This window comes from Diadema setosum, chromosome 18 (assembly GCF_964275005.1).
Source record: "Diadema setosum chromosome 18, eeDiaSeto1, whole genome shotgun sequence".
Lineage (NCBI taxonomy): Eukaryota > Metazoa > Echinodermata > Echinoidea > Diadematoida > Diadematidae > Diadema > Diadema setosum.
Genome location: NC_092702.1, coordinates 4,895,879 through 4,913,064, shown reverse-complemented (window position 1 = coordinate 4,913,064; position 17,186 = coordinate 4,895,879). Strand labels below are relative to the sequence as shown.

Here is a 17,186-nt window from a genome sequence, read left to right as displayed (position 1 = left end):
GCACACACTGATTGTGCATGAGGACTGAAAATAAGTGAAATGGGTCAATCTAGCCGGTCTTGACTTTTCCATATTTTTGTGTTTTTTAGCAGTTTAAAGTATATCTCGACCATTTTAGGTAGAATAGTGTGATTAGGTGTGTCTTTAGAGCCCCCTTTTCACTTCTGAAAAACCTTATACACACTCTTCACTTTCAACTCCAGTAACTTCTGAAAGGATGGTGCTACTGCTTTGAAAGTTGGCATTAATTATAGACAGAATGTGTTAATGAGGCATGCTAAATTTCAGTTTAATCTGATAATCCCTTCATTGTTGTTACTCGGGTGGTTTACTTTCTGTTTTTTGTCCCATTCATGATCATCGCACAGCCAGCACGGTTTGGTAAAGATTGAACGCTTTAATAGACACTACTTCAGAGCCTCTTTTCTCAGTTCACTCTTTTCCTGAGTTTGTGCTTTCTTTCCAATATTTAGATAGGTTAGGAGAGTCCATTTGATTTGAGTTATACATCATTTCAAAGCTTAAAGTCTGCTCTTTCAGAATATGGTCTCAACTAAAAATTCATGTCTGGCGACTTTTTGTTTGTTTTGTGGTGCAGGGTCACATATGATATACAAATGAATCTCAAAGTGCGCCAAAGCATTAAGCCACAAAAATAGGTTCCTTTAAATCAAGGCTCAGTACAAGGTGATGTCTGTATTCGGACCGGTCATACTTTTACAAAGTCTTAATTGTCGGAATGGCATCACTAATCGCAGTTTGGTGTTTAGACTCCTGCATTTTGAGTCATTAACAGCGAACTGTATGCTACCAATACTAAGCACCATCAGAATTGAGACAGCAGATTTAACTAGAAATGTCGCTACGGCGACTGATGCCTCCGCTATAATGCATGATTCTCCCAATAGGTGTATAGTACAATGTCTTCACAATGTGTGATGACAGTTTCACATAACTGGCAAAATATCGAAATAACAGGTTTATCAGAAATATCTTGAATGTTCACTTTAACTGTGGGCACTGCATAGATATGGGGGAAATAGCAACATTTTTAGCATTTGACCTTGACCTTTTGACCTTTGACCTCTTGTCAATGTCACTAAAATCTACTTAACTAATTTTCCCATCATACATCATCCTTGGACCAAGTTTGGTGAAAGCTGTTTCATCCAGTTTTGAGTTATCACGTAAACAGATAAATTTTAGGATTTGACCTTGATCTTTGACCTCTGACCTCTGTCCGATTTCACTGAAAAACTAATCAAGTAATTGTCCCATCATACATCATCCTCCAACAAAGTTTGGTGAAATTTGCTCCATACAGTCTTGAGTTATCGCGTAAACGGATAAATTTCATGATTTGACCTTGACCTTTGACCTTTGACCTTTAGCCGATTTCACCTAAAATCTAATCAAATCATTGCCCCATCATACTTCATACTTGGACCAAGTTTGGTAAAATTCCAGTAAATATTACTCAAGTTATCGCGTAAACGCAAGCGGACGGACGTACGTACGGACGTACGTACGTACGTACGGACGTACAGACGTACGTACGGACGGACAACCCGAAAACATAATGCCTCCGGCACCACTACGTGGCGGAGGCATAAAAACATCCCCCCCCCAAAAAAAAAAAAAAAAGGAACAAAAAATAAGTTATAGAAATATAAACATGTTTGTAATATTCAGTGGAGGTTCAACATAGAAGTGGAATCCTTCAAACAACATAAAAGTGAATTTCAAACTGAATTATAAATTCAATCAGTAGAGTTTATAAAAGGGAGAAAGCCAACATACAGATAAGTAGAGTGTATTCACAGTCATATTTCACCCTTACAGCAACCATCCTAGTAGATTTTTGAAGGTCTAAAATATTGCATGTCTGACACTCTTTCAGTGAGCAATTTCGAACTACGGCATGAATTGGGGCCATCTCCCTTATGCACTACTTCCTAGTGGCATTTGAATGGGGAAATCATACGCTTGACCAACATCCTGGAATTCACGGGCTTCATCGGCGAGAGAGAGAGACCCTATTTATGCCATCTAAGGCTAACATGGCGAATAATGAAGGGAATATCAGTGAGTGCTTCTCATGTTGCAGCTATTTGTGGGAACCTTGGTGGTACAGTCTGTACACAGAGCATGAAGTTGCAGAGGAACTTCTTGAAATTTATATTATAGCTGGGGTGCAATTTTGCAATTTTGGTGAAAATGACCTTTTTTTTGGATTAATGGTGCAATTATGGCTTAAGTGATGTCTTGTCCAAATCCCAACTGTCTTACTCCAAAAATGAAGCCACCATGGCATTTCAAAGGTGCCACAGTGCTTTGGCCGCCATGTTTTTTGGCTCTCCTGAACATTTGACATTTTGTAGATATGAGGTCTTGTCGCCCCAGCGACGATATGAAATTGAAGCAGCTTTCTTTGGCATTCTAATTTGGGTATACTTAAATATAGCAGTATTACTGATGTAAACACATAATGTAGGTTACACTAATGCCATAACTTTCACCAATCAGTGATTAAACAGGCATTTTTTTTTTACCTGTAAACACATTCAAACCAAGAAAAACACTTTTGCATTAAGCTAAACAACACAAACTTCATTTTCAGCGACAAAAAAACACACAAATATTTAGCACAACGTCAGATGAAATCACCTGGCAAAAAGTTAGGTCTTAGTATTCAACAACAATGTCTTGCACTTTGTCTCTGTCTTCTAAGCAACATAGTGACTTCAAAATGTGTACCAGAAGAAAATTTTTCAGCATATTTGACTAGATGAAATTGTTCAGCATATTTGACTAGATGATAATTATGAACCTAGCTGATCTTGGTACATATAGAGCATAAATAAGCACAAAGCCTTTCCTAAAGTCTGACAAAGTTGGGTTGTCTCTTCAGACTGAGCTGCACTTCCACAGACTAGTCAAATACAGTACGATACTTTTTCACAACAAGGACCTGAGAAACTGGAGTTCAAATCCAACTGCCGAGTCATAATATCAGCCAGTTTGATGCGCATTGAAATTTCCGCTATCTGTAGCAGAAAGAGAATATCCTCAGATAGATCCTATAATTCATCTCATACCCTGCAGCTGATTTCACAAAGATGTTTGCAATCACTGCCAGCTGCAGACAATTCTAGTTACCACGGCAATGACCTGGATGCCCTTAATGGTTCGCATGTTGTTGGACTGCCGCCATGGCAACTGAAAATCATTGCCACTCACAAAGAATGGCAAAGCATTCCTTACCGCACAGGAAAGGGGGAGAGGGCTGGATTTACAGTAGGAGACAATTTTATACAGACCTCTCTCGCTTGTGAGCTCAGATCCCTGGACACGATGTCTGAGAGCTCCACGATTGAGGCGTTCACAACGATTTGAGGGAAGCTTCCAGTTGTTCCCATTCCCTGTCGTTCGGATCAACAAGAAGGGGAGAAAATGAAGAGTTATATCACATCAACCACACTTCACAGATCCTCCTGTTTCAAGTAATTCGAAAAAAGAGGCATTTTCTGTTTCAAAAAATCTGTCATCCCTTTCAAAATTAGCTAGAAAACTTTTTTTTTCATTCTTTTTGGCAGGACTTTGTAGAAATACGTACAATAGATCAAAAATTTCATGTATTTCATGTGTACACACGATTTCCATTTCTTTGTAATTGGTCTGGTTTTTCTGTCTGTTTTTTTTTCACAATCATATAAAATCACTGTGTATACCTGACTACAGAAGTATCAAATATGGCTCAACATTTAAAGCTAGTCTAGCACATGAATTTTAGAAATTACTCTCAGTTCTTAATCTTCTAGAAATTCACTGAAACATCTGTATTCACATGTAATCTATGGTCACAACGTCTGCTCATAAAAAGTTGCAAAACACTAATTTGTTGTTGTTGTTGTTGTTTTCTTTGATTCCGTGCACAAAGCATTCCATTGTCACACTTTATATTTAGAGATACTTATTACTACAATGATAAAAAATGTTGACCAACAGATCTACAGTTTTGAGCACATCAGGCATTGAATTTGAAATTTACATTGTAGATACCATCTGGCATCCACAATTAGAGGCATTACATACAGTACATATACACAATAGGCCACTTTGTCACCCCATGGTCCCCATGTATGCAACATCTGCAAGAGACCACTTCTGGGGGGCGTTTCATGAAACTTTTTGTCAGTGATTTACACCGACAACTGTTAAAAGCTACTGAAATCCTTGCGTCTGATTGGCTGATAGCAAATTTGTCGGTGAAAACCTCAGACGAACTCGTTGATGAAACGCCCCCTGTACTGCACTCAAAGTATATACATGCTTTGGTCATCAAAGATTGCCTTTGAAACAATTACAAAGACTGTCGAATGAAGGCTTGCCCTACCTAGCGACAACCTCATGACGCTAAGTGAATTCATGCCTGCGAAACTTGTAACTGGAGGGAGCCCAGTGAATACATAACTTATGTTAACCCGTTGAGGACGGTTTGATTTTTCTACGACACGCATTTTCCATAGACGCTCCCACGAGTATACTCGGGACTCGTCCTCAACGGGTTAAGACGGTGATCCTCATTTTCAAGGTTACATGTAACTATTGATCTGCTACTTGGATACAGAAAAAGAAGCATCCGTCAGTTTTAACATATTACAGAAATGGTCTGTCGGTCAGTAAAGGTCACTACTATCAGTGGTCACTCACAGTGTAATTCAAGTCTCGATAGTCCGCCACCACAGATACAGCCCTGAGGCTTGCGTTGGCGTTGTTGCAGCATCCACAGGAGGTACATGCTGTGGCAATGTCTGCCAGGACGTCTGTGAGGTTAGTCTGCAGGTACTCCCAGTTAGACTCCATTCCAGCCTGGCGATTGTCGATCACCACGAGCGTTTCCAGGGTGAAGTTTATGTCTGAAGACAAAACAAAAACAAAAAACAAATCTTGATGCATAATTTAGCCCAGAAATAGACTAACAGAAGAACCTTTAGTCTCAATACCACGAATATTAGAAATAGATTAATGGACAGGATGCTGTCATCTGCTTTGTAAGTTACAGTATAACACATAATATTTCCTTATGAACAAATAACAATAGTTAAAAAAAAGAATGCAAGAAAAAACATAATTAAAGCAGGAACCTTCTAGCAATTAAGGAGAGGATGCTGAAATTGAAAGAAAGGAAATAAAATGTGAATGTTATTTTTTTCCCTCATACAGAGTTGCCAGTTTGCCTTACTCTCTAATAAACATTTACAACTAACAGAACTTTTGTACTACTCGTATGTGCCAAATTTTTCTCAATCATTTACTCGCCTGTTTTTCTAATTTGTCTACTTTCATACCAAGCAACACGATACTATATTGAACTTACCCTTTAAGGTTCTCTCAAAGATAAGAAATGTTATATCTCCCACACCAACAGAAAAAAAAAAATGAGTGAATAGAATGCCAGAGTTTACATTATATTGTGCCTGTAAATAGAATATCATCTGTATCATTTCTATATGGGTGCAATGGACCCAGTTTTTTGTTTTGTTTGTTGTTGTTTTGTTTTTCTGGAGATTCCAATACTACATTGTACATTGCACGTAATGACTTTTGTCTCTCAATTTCACACGTAGCTACTGAAATCCACATCCCCACTGCTGAAGGCCCTGTATGACACCTGATGACATCATCCTATTCTTACACCTGATAATGGGTGGCAGTACTGATGGGGACAGCTGTCCTCGACCATTCATCACGCCAACAACAGATCCTTTGTGTGCATGCGTGTGTGTGTGTGTGTGTGTGTGTGTGTGTGTGTGTGTGTGTGTGTGTGTGTGTGTTGTGTGTGTGTTGTGTATGTCCATGTCAGTGTTTAGTTTGGGTCTGATTGCATGACATTGCATCTCCGGAACACCTGTCTCGTATGCACCATTATGTGACTTACTGTTTTCTAACGCAATGACAGAGTCGATGGCGGGTTGCACATTTGTCCGAAGCGCCTCGCGTACAGGTACACCAACGAGGGTCCCGATGTCTTTTGATATAGAGAAGAGAAAAAGAGATGCACATTCAGACATTCAAGCCAATGACTGGTTCATCACGTAATCATATCTGGCCAATCAAATATCTCACAACAAGCTGATTGAAACTGCAGTTAATCATTTATAACACCACTACATCCCGTTAACATTGTCATCACTTTCAAAGAAAGAAGCGAAGTTATAAAACCAATAGGTAGACAGACAGACAGACAGACAGACAGACAGACAGACAGATAGATAGATAGATAGATAGATAGATAGATAGATAGATAGATAGATTAGATAGATAGATAGATAGATAGATAAACAAATAAATAGATAAATAGATATAGATAGATTAGATAGATAGAAAAAGATAGAGAGAGAGAGAGAGAGAGAGAGGTGAAAAAACAAATTGATAACATTCCTGTTTAATACTTGTAAATGTTTTCTAAAATCAAGATGCATAAAACTAGAAAAGCAATCTGAATATGTTTTCCCATGCACTACATTTAATAGATTTGTAGAAAGCACACAGTTACATTTTTATGTCCAATTGCTTCAAGACAAAACTTCAACTTGGGGGCATGGCTGTTTTAAGATGTCTCTTCTAACAAAATGATACTGTGCAGGAACAGCTTAATTTTGGTGAAAGGTCTTACTAAAAGGAAACAAGGCGTAACGTAAGTATAATGTAATCACTTCAACAACTGAGCATCTACTTGCAAAAACATGACACGTGTCTGCGTTGCAGAAGTTTCACACCACTTAAGGTAAAGCATTAGCACTCTACAGCCTGTATATCACAGGTAGTTAATGACTCATAGAAAGTCTTCCTCGACAATATCCTCCTACCATCGAGATCATCTCTGACTTGGTCAAGCGTCCACCCCAGCTGGTCAGTCATCAAGTAATCAATCTCCTACAACACAAAACATAAAGAGAGAGAGAGATTATTTAAAAGCCTCAATGCAAATGGTATCAAAGCAACAGCAACAAGAAAATAGGAGCATAACAAAAAGTCTTGTATCATCATGAACATTCTAACAAGAAAAGAGGGAGAACAACTATACAGTGCACTCCCGTTACAACGAACACGGTTATAACGAAATTTCGTTATAACGAAGTAAAACTTCTGGTCCCAAAATTAACACTCTTAAAGTCTATGGTACAAAATTCCTTTATAACAAACACGGTTATAGCAAAATTTTCGTTACAACAAAGTCTTTTCCGAGCACCACTGACAAAGAAAAACAAAAGAAATGTGCTCCGTTATAACGAAATGCGATTTGCTTTCGAAAATACGTAGCGGATAGCGTCTCTGCACGGGCGAATGCTTCACATCACTGTGTATTCGCTCCTTGTGTCACGCACATGTTTCTGAGGGGAACTTGCGTTTAATATTGTAATACAATAATCCCATCCCATTTCACATAGCTTTCCAGTGTATGATGAGTATTCAGCAAACAGATGATATATATATGCGTGGTTTCCTTGTTTTCGTTATATATTATATTTGTTCGGTTATAACGAAATTTCGTTATAACGAAAGAAAACTGCCGGTCCCGAGCATTTCGTTATAACGGGAGTGCACTGTATAATGAAGCCCAACTATAGAAATGAATACATGGCCAAGGATTGTGCTCATTAATATTTTGTTCATAATGCGTTCTTATTCAGGTTTTGCCACTTTCCAGACATTATTCATATCTTTTTAGCTCTTGAATGGACCACACGGAGCTTTACACAGCTGACACTCATTTGTCGAAAAAGACCAGCTAATCTGCACCAAGCACAAATTTATCTGCATCTTTGTAGATACATTCACACAGCAAAATCACTCGAATCAGCCAAATCGTGTGAGAGATCAGTTTCTACAGAAGCAGGTGGTTACTTCATTTATTACAACATGGCCAATCCACAATCAGAAAAGGCAATTATTCCGTACAGAGGTGCGATAAAGTCCACTCACTGAAGGTTCAAAAATGTATTTTTGACAGGGTCAGTGTGTGTATTTCTTTCTACACAAATGCACCTGCTGGAATTATGATTGTATGAAGCTCCCATACATATTTCCCATCAAAAAGCCATTATGTGGTGTACAGAGTCAATTCATGGGACTAATGCAGTACCAAGGCCTGCCTTGTCTGATGCGACTCCAATGTAAATGTCTGTGGCAGTACCTGATGTGTGAACTGGCTAGTGCAATCGTGTTCAACCAAGTAAGATTTCTTTTAATTTGATTAGTTATATAAAACAAATACGGACTGCTTTCATATACGGCATTATTGATATCATTGCCCCTCATGATCTCAACTCCATGCTATGATCAGAAAAGCTTGCTCCATAGGATCAAGGCATGGAGCTGAGAACCCTTTGGTAGGGCAATATTATCAACAATGCCTGAAAAAAAAAAGTCCATATTATCTGCATGCTATTAATGCAACAAGTTGTGATAATGACTGATTGACTATCCTGTGGGATGCCACACAGAGACACAAGACAGATAAAAGATTAACTAGAAATGTCGCTATGGCGACTGATGCCTCCGCCATAATGCATGATTCTCCCAATAGGCGTATAGTACAATGTCTTCACAATGTGTGATCCATGACAGTTTCACATAACTGGCAAAATATTGAAATGACAGGTTTGTCAGAAATGTCTTGAACTGGGTTTGCTATAATTTTCTAAGAGTGCAGGTACACATATTTGGGGAATTGAGAATTTTTACTTGAATTCTGACAGAAATTTTTATAAGTTTATGCATTGATTAATTTCCAAGGTATGAAGAAAGAGTGTAATGACGGTAAAAAATAGATTTTTTATTTTCATTTTTTATTTATTTATTTATTTATTTACTTTTATTCTTTTATTTTTTATTTATTTATTTACTATTATTTTTTTTGGGGGGAGGGGCATTGAAACCTGGCCTTTGACCCTTAACCTTTGACCTTTGACCTTCTGGCTGGAAATTTCCCAGAGAATCTCCATTAGGTAATGCATGTATTAAGTTTTGAAACTAATAATGCAAGCATTGCATATACTAGTATATGAGGGAAATAGTAAAATTTTGAGGAGTTGACCTTGACCTTTGACCCCTGACTATTGACCCATGACCCCTAAATTGCCTAGATAATCCCTGCCAGTCAGTACATGCATGTGTACCAAGTTCCACGAAGATACATTTAACCATTTGCGAGAAAAGTGATATTGCAACATTTTCACCTAACCTTTGACCTTATGACATGAAACTCTCTCTGGAGAATCTTTACGCAGTAGTACATAATCACACCAAGTTTCAAGAAAATACCTTCGGGCATTGCATAGATATGGTGGAAATTGCAACATTTGTAGCATTTGACCTTAACCTTTTGACCTTTGACCTCTTGCCAATGCCACTAAAATCTACTCAACTAATTGTCCCATCATACATCATCCTTGGACCAAGTTTGGTGAAAGCTGCTTCATCCAGTTTTGAGTTATCACGTAAACAGATAAATTTTAGGATTTGACCTTGATCTTTGGACCTTTGAACTCTGTCCGATTTCACTGAAAAACTAATCAAGTAATTTTCCCATCATACATCATCCTCCTACAAAGTTTGGTGAAATTTGCTCCATCCAGTCTTGAGTTATCGCGTAAACGGATACAATTTCATGATTTGACCTTGACCTTTGACCTTTGACCTTCAGCCAATTTCACCCCAAATCTAATCAAACAATTGCCCCATCATACTTCATACTTGGACCAAGTTTGGTAAAATTCTAATAAATATTACTCAAGTTATCGCGTAAACGAAAGCGGACGGACGGACGGACGTACGGACGGACGGACAACCCGAAAACATAATGCCTCCGGCACCACTTCGTGGCGGAGGCATAATAAAAAAAATGTTAAGATATTTAAAAGAAAACAGCAAACACATGCTGCACAACACTATTTCATACAAAAATCTCACTGGTTGGTCACTGAGAAGAGTATAATACCATGGTGTGTTGTACATGTAGCTCTATGGTTATATTGTTGTATGTGTGGTAACACCTGCTGTACAATAGTCTTTCATATCTTTTTACTTTTTTAATCTCATTAAAATGGCCAGGAAATAGCATCATAAAACACCTGCTGTACTACTGTATTACACTCTTCCATAAAAAATAAATAAATAATTAAGAAATAAAATCTCTTTCAATGGCCATTGATAAGAGTATCATATTAAACTGCTCTAGACCAAGCTGCAATAACAATCTCTGTCACAAATCTACATCCCCTTTGACAAAACAAATATGGTTTCAAATACTTACAGGTCATAAGTCAGAATCATAGAGTTTACTATTACTTCAAATATTTATGATGTATTTCCTCATTGAGGATGTGGTTCTGTAGACTATAGGACAATAACTTTGCTCAGGCAAGCACTAATGCGACAGTGGCAAGTTTAAAGGGGAAATCCCCCTAAAAGTGAATATACAAAATTATATCTTTAATAGCATCATCTAATGTAACACTATGTACACAGATGTGGAAGTTTCATGTCATCAGATTTTTGACAGAATGCATTTTTAAAGCAGATCAGCATCTCATGCATAGGAGACATTTTATCCCAACTTCTGTCTAAAAAGTCACATGAATTCCTGCTTCTTATGTCAGTTTTCATGATACTCTATTTGCCTTCCTCAAGCTTATGCCATTGTTACACCCATTATGTATCTAAATGTGACCTTATGTCACAAACTATGAAAATGCAGGAAAATCAGGCTCAAAGAACGAATCCTTTTAAGAATTGTTTTTTGATTAGTTAGCATCATCTTTACTGTCTAGTCACTCGCTGCTAAGTCAGAATCATGTACTGTACAAGCGAAAAATTTTGCATCAGTCATTTTTCGCGCCTAGCCTGGTGAGATGAAATTTGCATGTTTTTAATCATGTGGAATTAAAACAAAATAATGTTCCATATAACAACAAAAAATGTGTTCTTTTATTATTGAGCTAGTGCCTTGTTGCATAAAATGCACAAAAGTTTTCACTTAATTTGCACTTTTACAGTAAACTCACATTGCAATAAAGCTTGGGTGGCACATTTAGTTCTCAGTCAAGTGTGCAGTACATTTTATAGAAAGCTTTGTGACTGTCTCACTTTGTCTGAGCATTGGACATTCAGGTCTACTGCATAAAACCAGCCTCGAAAGCTAGATACATGGATTGCTTTGCTACATGATACAGGCACCGTCATCAAATGTGTGACACATCTATTGTTCATACAATCACTCATGCTCATATAACTGTAGGTGAAGCCAGATGGCACGATCACATGGCCATGAAATTCTTTTGTTTTTTTGTTTTTTTTTAATGCAAAGCTCATGTCTTCAACTGGTCTGATTCAACATTCCATGCATGTTTTGGTATAAACACACGATGTAGGTTGCTTGTAAAATGAGGGAAAGTGCTCAAAAAGATCTGTAAAGTCTGAATGCTGGAAGCGTTCTGCTGTGTGTGTGTGCATATTTTTCAATTTACATGACAGAAAAGGCATCAGTCTAGAAACAGAATATTGATGCAAAAATTCTAATTGTGTAACTTGCGCGTGATGTTTGTTTCTAAATCACTTCTGTATCAAGCTGAGATCTGGCAACGTTTACTTTCCTTGTCATTTCTTGAAACTTAACTCCAACAAGCAATATGGGTTTTTATAGTAATGCTACACTGATATGGGCCCACCCTTATTTGCCAATCAAAGCGTGTCTGTAAAAACAACATAACGGAAGGATGTCAAGAATGAACTGAAAGCTACAAAACAAAAAACTGAAGTCACTGCTGAGATAGAGTGATGGGGATTTTCTCAAGATCCTATTAGTATTGACTCTGTCAATACAGAGGAACTGCTTTTCTGTCTTTTTTAAAGAACACAGTTCTCTGTCTGAAAATAAAAGTCCAAAACAACAGGAGAAGAGGTGGGTCTACTGACCACTAGCAAGCAGACAATGAGCCTGTGGTCAAGGAAGTTGAAAAGAGCAAATTGACCGGCTGATGGCAAAGGTGATTGAGGTCATTCAATTTGTCAGGAGGGACAAGCTTTCATGTTGATGTAAGCAATTTGTCAATCAGTTTTAATATGGGATAAGCTTGCTTCTAATGGTGGGTATTATTTTTAATGATGATGTATTGTCATTGTCGAGAAGGCTTGATTCCTCTGTTTGTTGTTGTTGTTGCTGTTTTTTTTTTTTTTTTTTTTTTTTTGGGGGGGGGGGTCTCATCTTGTCCTTTTGGAGTACTGGTAGGATGGGTGAAATCCAGCAAGGGACATGGGAAGAAATGAAAGGAGGCATATGGGATAGATACTTCCCCTTTAGATAAAAACATTGCGGCTTAGACAGACTACGTCACTGTTCTCTGCAAATTGGGAATTAAACGGCTTGTTTATCCATTGGGTGGATTCCAAAGAATTTTTTTATGAGTAAGTCTGCTCATGAAGTCCATTCATCCAAACAATTACTCAGCATGATCTGATAACTCAAATCCTGCTGCAAGCATCAAAAACAATGACTGATATCCTCATATACTTCCTGTCTATGAAATAAAAGCTAGCTAATATTGACTCTTGCTTTGTGTGTGAAAATAGTTGACCACCATTAGCTCCTAAATAAGAAAAATAAACAAATGTGATGCTGTTGACCCTAAGCTCTGAGGTTACAATGCAAGGTCTCTTTAAAGGACAAGTTCACCTTCATAAACATAAGGATTGAGAGAATGTAGCAATATTAGTAGAACACATCATTGAAAGTTTGAGGAAAATCAGACAATCCGTTCAAAAGTTATGAATTTTTGAAGTTTTTGTGCAGTAACCGCTGGATGAGAAGACTACTCCAGTGTATGAATAACTTAGACGTCACATGCGTACAACAATATAAGGAAAATATAAAGAGAATTTCACAAAATGCCATCTTTTGAAAAAAGTACACATTCCCCTGACTCGTTACCGACAAATGTTATGGGTAATATTATTCCCCCTGCCTTTAGAAAGAGGCAAGTCAAGAGCTCTTTTATTATGCGAAAAAAGTGAAAATATGTTGAATTTTCTTTTACATTTTCTTTATACTGTTGTACGCATATGACTCACAAGCTGTAGTAGTCTCCTCATCCAGCGGTTCCAACACAAAAATTTTAAAAATTCATAACTTTTGCATCGATTGTCCAATTTTCCTCAAACTTTCACTGATGTGTTCTACTAATATTGCTGCATTCTCTCAATCCTTATGTTTATGAAGGTGAACTTGTCCTTTAATAAGCCCCGCAGTGGGTGCCTCAACCATAATTGTTTTTAACATAATGGTAACTGCTTTGCAATGGATGCCAATGTTTGCCTCAGCAATAATGAACAGCCATTCTCATCTGCCATTATCCTATCCCCAGGAGAGTTCATCGCTGTGATGCTTGTTTGCACAATTTACATGTAAAGTGAAAGAAATCCTCCAGTAGTGACTACTGCTATCATTATCATTATGTTGCTTATCATTTACCTCCCCCAAGGATGGAGGTTTCGTTTTCATCAGCGCTGGTTTGTTTTTTGGTTGGTTGGTTGGTTGATTTGTTTGTTTGTTTTTCTGTGTGCAAAATAACTCCAAAAGTTGTGACAAATTTGAATGAAACTTGCAGGAAAAAGTCAATGACACAATGAACAGCTGATTAAATTTTGGTAGTAATCTGGGATTTTTGAAGGATTTTTTTTATCTTTTGGCAGACAGGTTCAATGAACTTTGTAATTCATATTTGAGGTTTGCATATATGCACTCTACATGCTTGGGCTAGGAGCTGCATGGCTGGAAGCTGATGACGTTCAACAAAAGGCTTCTATATTGGGAAATTAGATGATTTTCAGCATGCATGTACGGGTGGAAATTAGCTGCTTGGAGGTCTGTGCTTACAGAGTGCTCTTCTGGTTTTAATTAGTTTGACTGGTATCAGATAAAAGATGGGAATGTTTCAGACAATTTACATCTAGAGGAGGCAACCATAGCTGCTTGGTCCTAAAACCAGTAAGACAATAAACATGTAAGTTGTTGGTATGATTTGCCTGCAAACCGTTTATAATACTTTCATCCACATTAGTATCGAGGATTTGGCAGCTCTGTCATTGAGAATGTGTGATGCGTGGGAATATCACACCCCAAGACTGGGTTGATAATTGCCTTTGGCATCTGACTGTTTCTGCCATACAAATACATAAGCATTGTAGGCACAAGATATATTACCGGTAGTAAGTAACAAGCTTTGTGCATGTTGCATAGCTTGCAAACCAGTAGCAACTCCTAAGCTTCATCCCCCCCCCTCAAAAAAAAAAGCAAAAATGTTTCAAAATAACAACCTCTATTAAATGTATTATGCATTATAATGTCTGTGTATGTGCTGCAATATGTACATACTTCATTACTTGCACGTGTATGTAATAGACAGCAATTATTTCATCTTTGATGGGAGAGACCAATGTAACCTGTTACAATCAGTGTTTGCTGATTGTAAATTAGAAATGATTAGCTATCATCGTGCAAATCAAGAGACCAAAAAGCATAGAGGGTAGCTCATATTTTTTAACAATAAATGCAAGCCCAGGCAATCACATTGACATATCCAAATGGACAAGCTAGTCGGGGTTGTCCTTGACAGTTGGTGTTGCCACTTCAGAGCGATGAATTATGACATGGCAATTATAAAACATCCATTTCATTTTCCATGTACCTGTAGTTTTATTTGTGTAGGGTTTTTTTTCATCTCACACAAAATACAATAGCAGCAAGCAATAATATGACCTTGCAAAACTTATCCCAACGTTTCTAGTAATAGTAAAATGGTCTAGGTGTTCATGGAAGGGGGATTGAATGAATGTAGAGATGTGCAACAACAAAGATTTTTATATCAATATCCTCAACACCCTCTATACCGCCAGCAGAACGTTTTGAAAAGTGTGTGTGTGTGTGTGTGTAGGGGGGGGGGGCACTTCTGGTTTCAAGCAAAAAAAAAGATAGGTACAATTGTATGCAAAACTCTACAAGAACACAATTACAAATGATCACACAACTGGGCCAGTTTACCGATTTGCTCAGTCTCACAAATATCACTTTTTCCTTGAGAAACTAGAAATGAGATGACAAGTCATAAGACACTGTTGCAGGCAATGTGGCAGCAACACAGTCACATATTGCTTACATTCAAGGTGTTGTTGACAAAGACGATAAGGTCCTGGAGGTTGTTGTCGACGGTGGTGGGTAGACTTTCTGCCTGTCTTCCGGTGTAGGAGCTGATGCAGAGGGCGGTCACTGCACCGGCACTGCATGGGGAGAAAGTGCGCAAACAAATGGGAGATTTAGCCATTGACTCAGATCTCCATCTTCACCTGACAGTTCTACACAGCTTATTTTCTAAATGAATGGATGACTTTAAAGGCAGAAACTCTCATTTACCAAATAGCATGCTGAGATTCAAGAACTGAGATTTCATGGCAAGCTGATGCAATCTTATTCCCAATTTCCAGCAATACATAGAGTGAATACCTCATCAAACTTTGACATTCAAAAGACAACCAGACCTCTTGGAAACAAAAAGGTTTAATACAAGGTACCATTATAAATGTCAGGAATTCTCTCATAGGCAAATTAAAATCATACAATTTACAATGATCATGCATGCAGTTACTTTAATTGTACACCAAAATGTGCTTGAGTCAATTATATTTATCAAATGCCGACTTAAAGGTCTTGTTTTCCTTTGGGAGCAGTGATTTATAAATTTTTCAAGATACCACATTTGATGCATATATGCGTAGGTCTGTTGTAGCACAAAACATCCTACCATATAAAATTTTCACAATAAAACCTAAAATCTAAGGAGATATCAGTACTTTTCTCAATAAACCATAATTGTAGACAGTTTAGTCTGGAAACATTTTAATCATAACTATTCAAGTGCACATTTTGTGTATTTAACAATACGTAACATCGATTATATGTATTCAAATTTTTACAGTGATTGTTTTTTATCCCTAACGCACATTTTAGAACTATCTTTTAAGAGCACTAATGCTGGATTTTTGTTTCATCTGCAAATGGTAAATTACTCCTTTAAAGGGGATGGCTAGTAACTGATCAGTGGGAATCAGTGGGAATGCTGGGGGATTATTGTTCCAATTCATGTGGGATTCATTTAAGAGTACATTATATACATTGTTGTGTGAAATTTATTTGCTTCAGAATGGTCTCATATTCAAGTAATGTGCAGTTTAATACCCCATCACTGTACAGGCATCCTAGCCTGAACATTACTTGTTTTAAGGACCAAACTCACAAGACAAAGATGAGAGAAGCCACCAGGAACAGGGAGTAGACCAGGACCCGACAGGTGGAGTTGTCTTCCTGTTCCTGGTGCATCTTGCCCCCGCATTTCCTGCAGCAGCACCGGCAGCAGCAGAAACAGAGGGCCACGATGGGGAAGATGAGGCAGAAGAGGAGGCCGATGACGAAGCAGATGGCGAACCCCATCAGGTTCCGCTGGTACTGGGAGATGGATGGGAAGGGGGGCGGAGAAAAGAAAATGGTAGAGGAATGCACTTTAGGATGATGAACAGCATGGCATGAGTGATGGGTTTGCAGTGGGTAAGCATGTCTGCAAGTGTTTATTTCAGAGCTGGTTATGTAGACAAATAGATGGGGAGTGGAGTACTGAACTTCAAGATGATGGATGACATGAGTGATGCACCATGTCAGGTACAAGTGAGAAAGTGCATCTGGTTCATGTCAGCACTGTGCATCAATTTCCTCTGAAAGGGCTTTAGATTTGGAACAGTACTGGTATGTCAACAGGAAAGGGTTTCCAACTCTTGAGACAGAACAGATGTATACACAATCTATGGAAATGATTGGTATGATATATACTTGGTCACATGGTGGGTGTGTTCATTATCTTGTTCCTCATCAAATTAGATCAAAACTTACACCCCAGGGGCATTTACAGTACATTGGCAGTGACAAACCTAGGGTGCCCTCACATATCACAAGTTCATAGAACTTTAAAATAGAAGTTTAATAGTCAGCAAACTACAACCATACCCCAGGTCTATTATCATTGGTTTCTCATCAGTTTTTGGCCAAAGTTAGAAGCTCGCTCATCTCCCATCGCTAA

At 38.0% G+C, this 17,186-nt stretch overlaps 1 protein-coding gene across 1 annotated transcript in view; it reads right to left on the bottom strand.

Annotated features, from left to right (window-relative positions):
- Positions 1 to 17,186, bottom strand: part of LOC140241944 (prominin-1-A-like) — an 80,820-nt gene that overhangs the window by 23,214 nt on the left and 40,420 nt on the right. Inside the window, exons 4-9 of the mRNA XM_072321691.1 lie at positions 16,353 to 16,561; positions 15,219 to 15,339; positions 6,873 to 6,939; positions 5,942 to 6,031; positions 4,714 to 4,919; positions 3,321 to 3,422 (exon numbers count right to left, since the gene is read on the bottom strand). Coding sequence (XP_072177792.1) covers positions 3,321 to 3,422; positions 4,714 to 4,919; positions 5,942 to 6,031; positions 6,873 to 6,939; positions 15,219 to 15,339; positions 16,353 to 16,561 — 795 coding nt within the window. The remainder of the gene's footprint in view (positions 1 to 3,320; positions 3,423 to 4,713; positions 4,920 to 5,941; positions 6,032 to 6,872; positions 6,940 to 15,218; positions 15,340 to 16,352; positions 16,562 to 17,186) is intronic.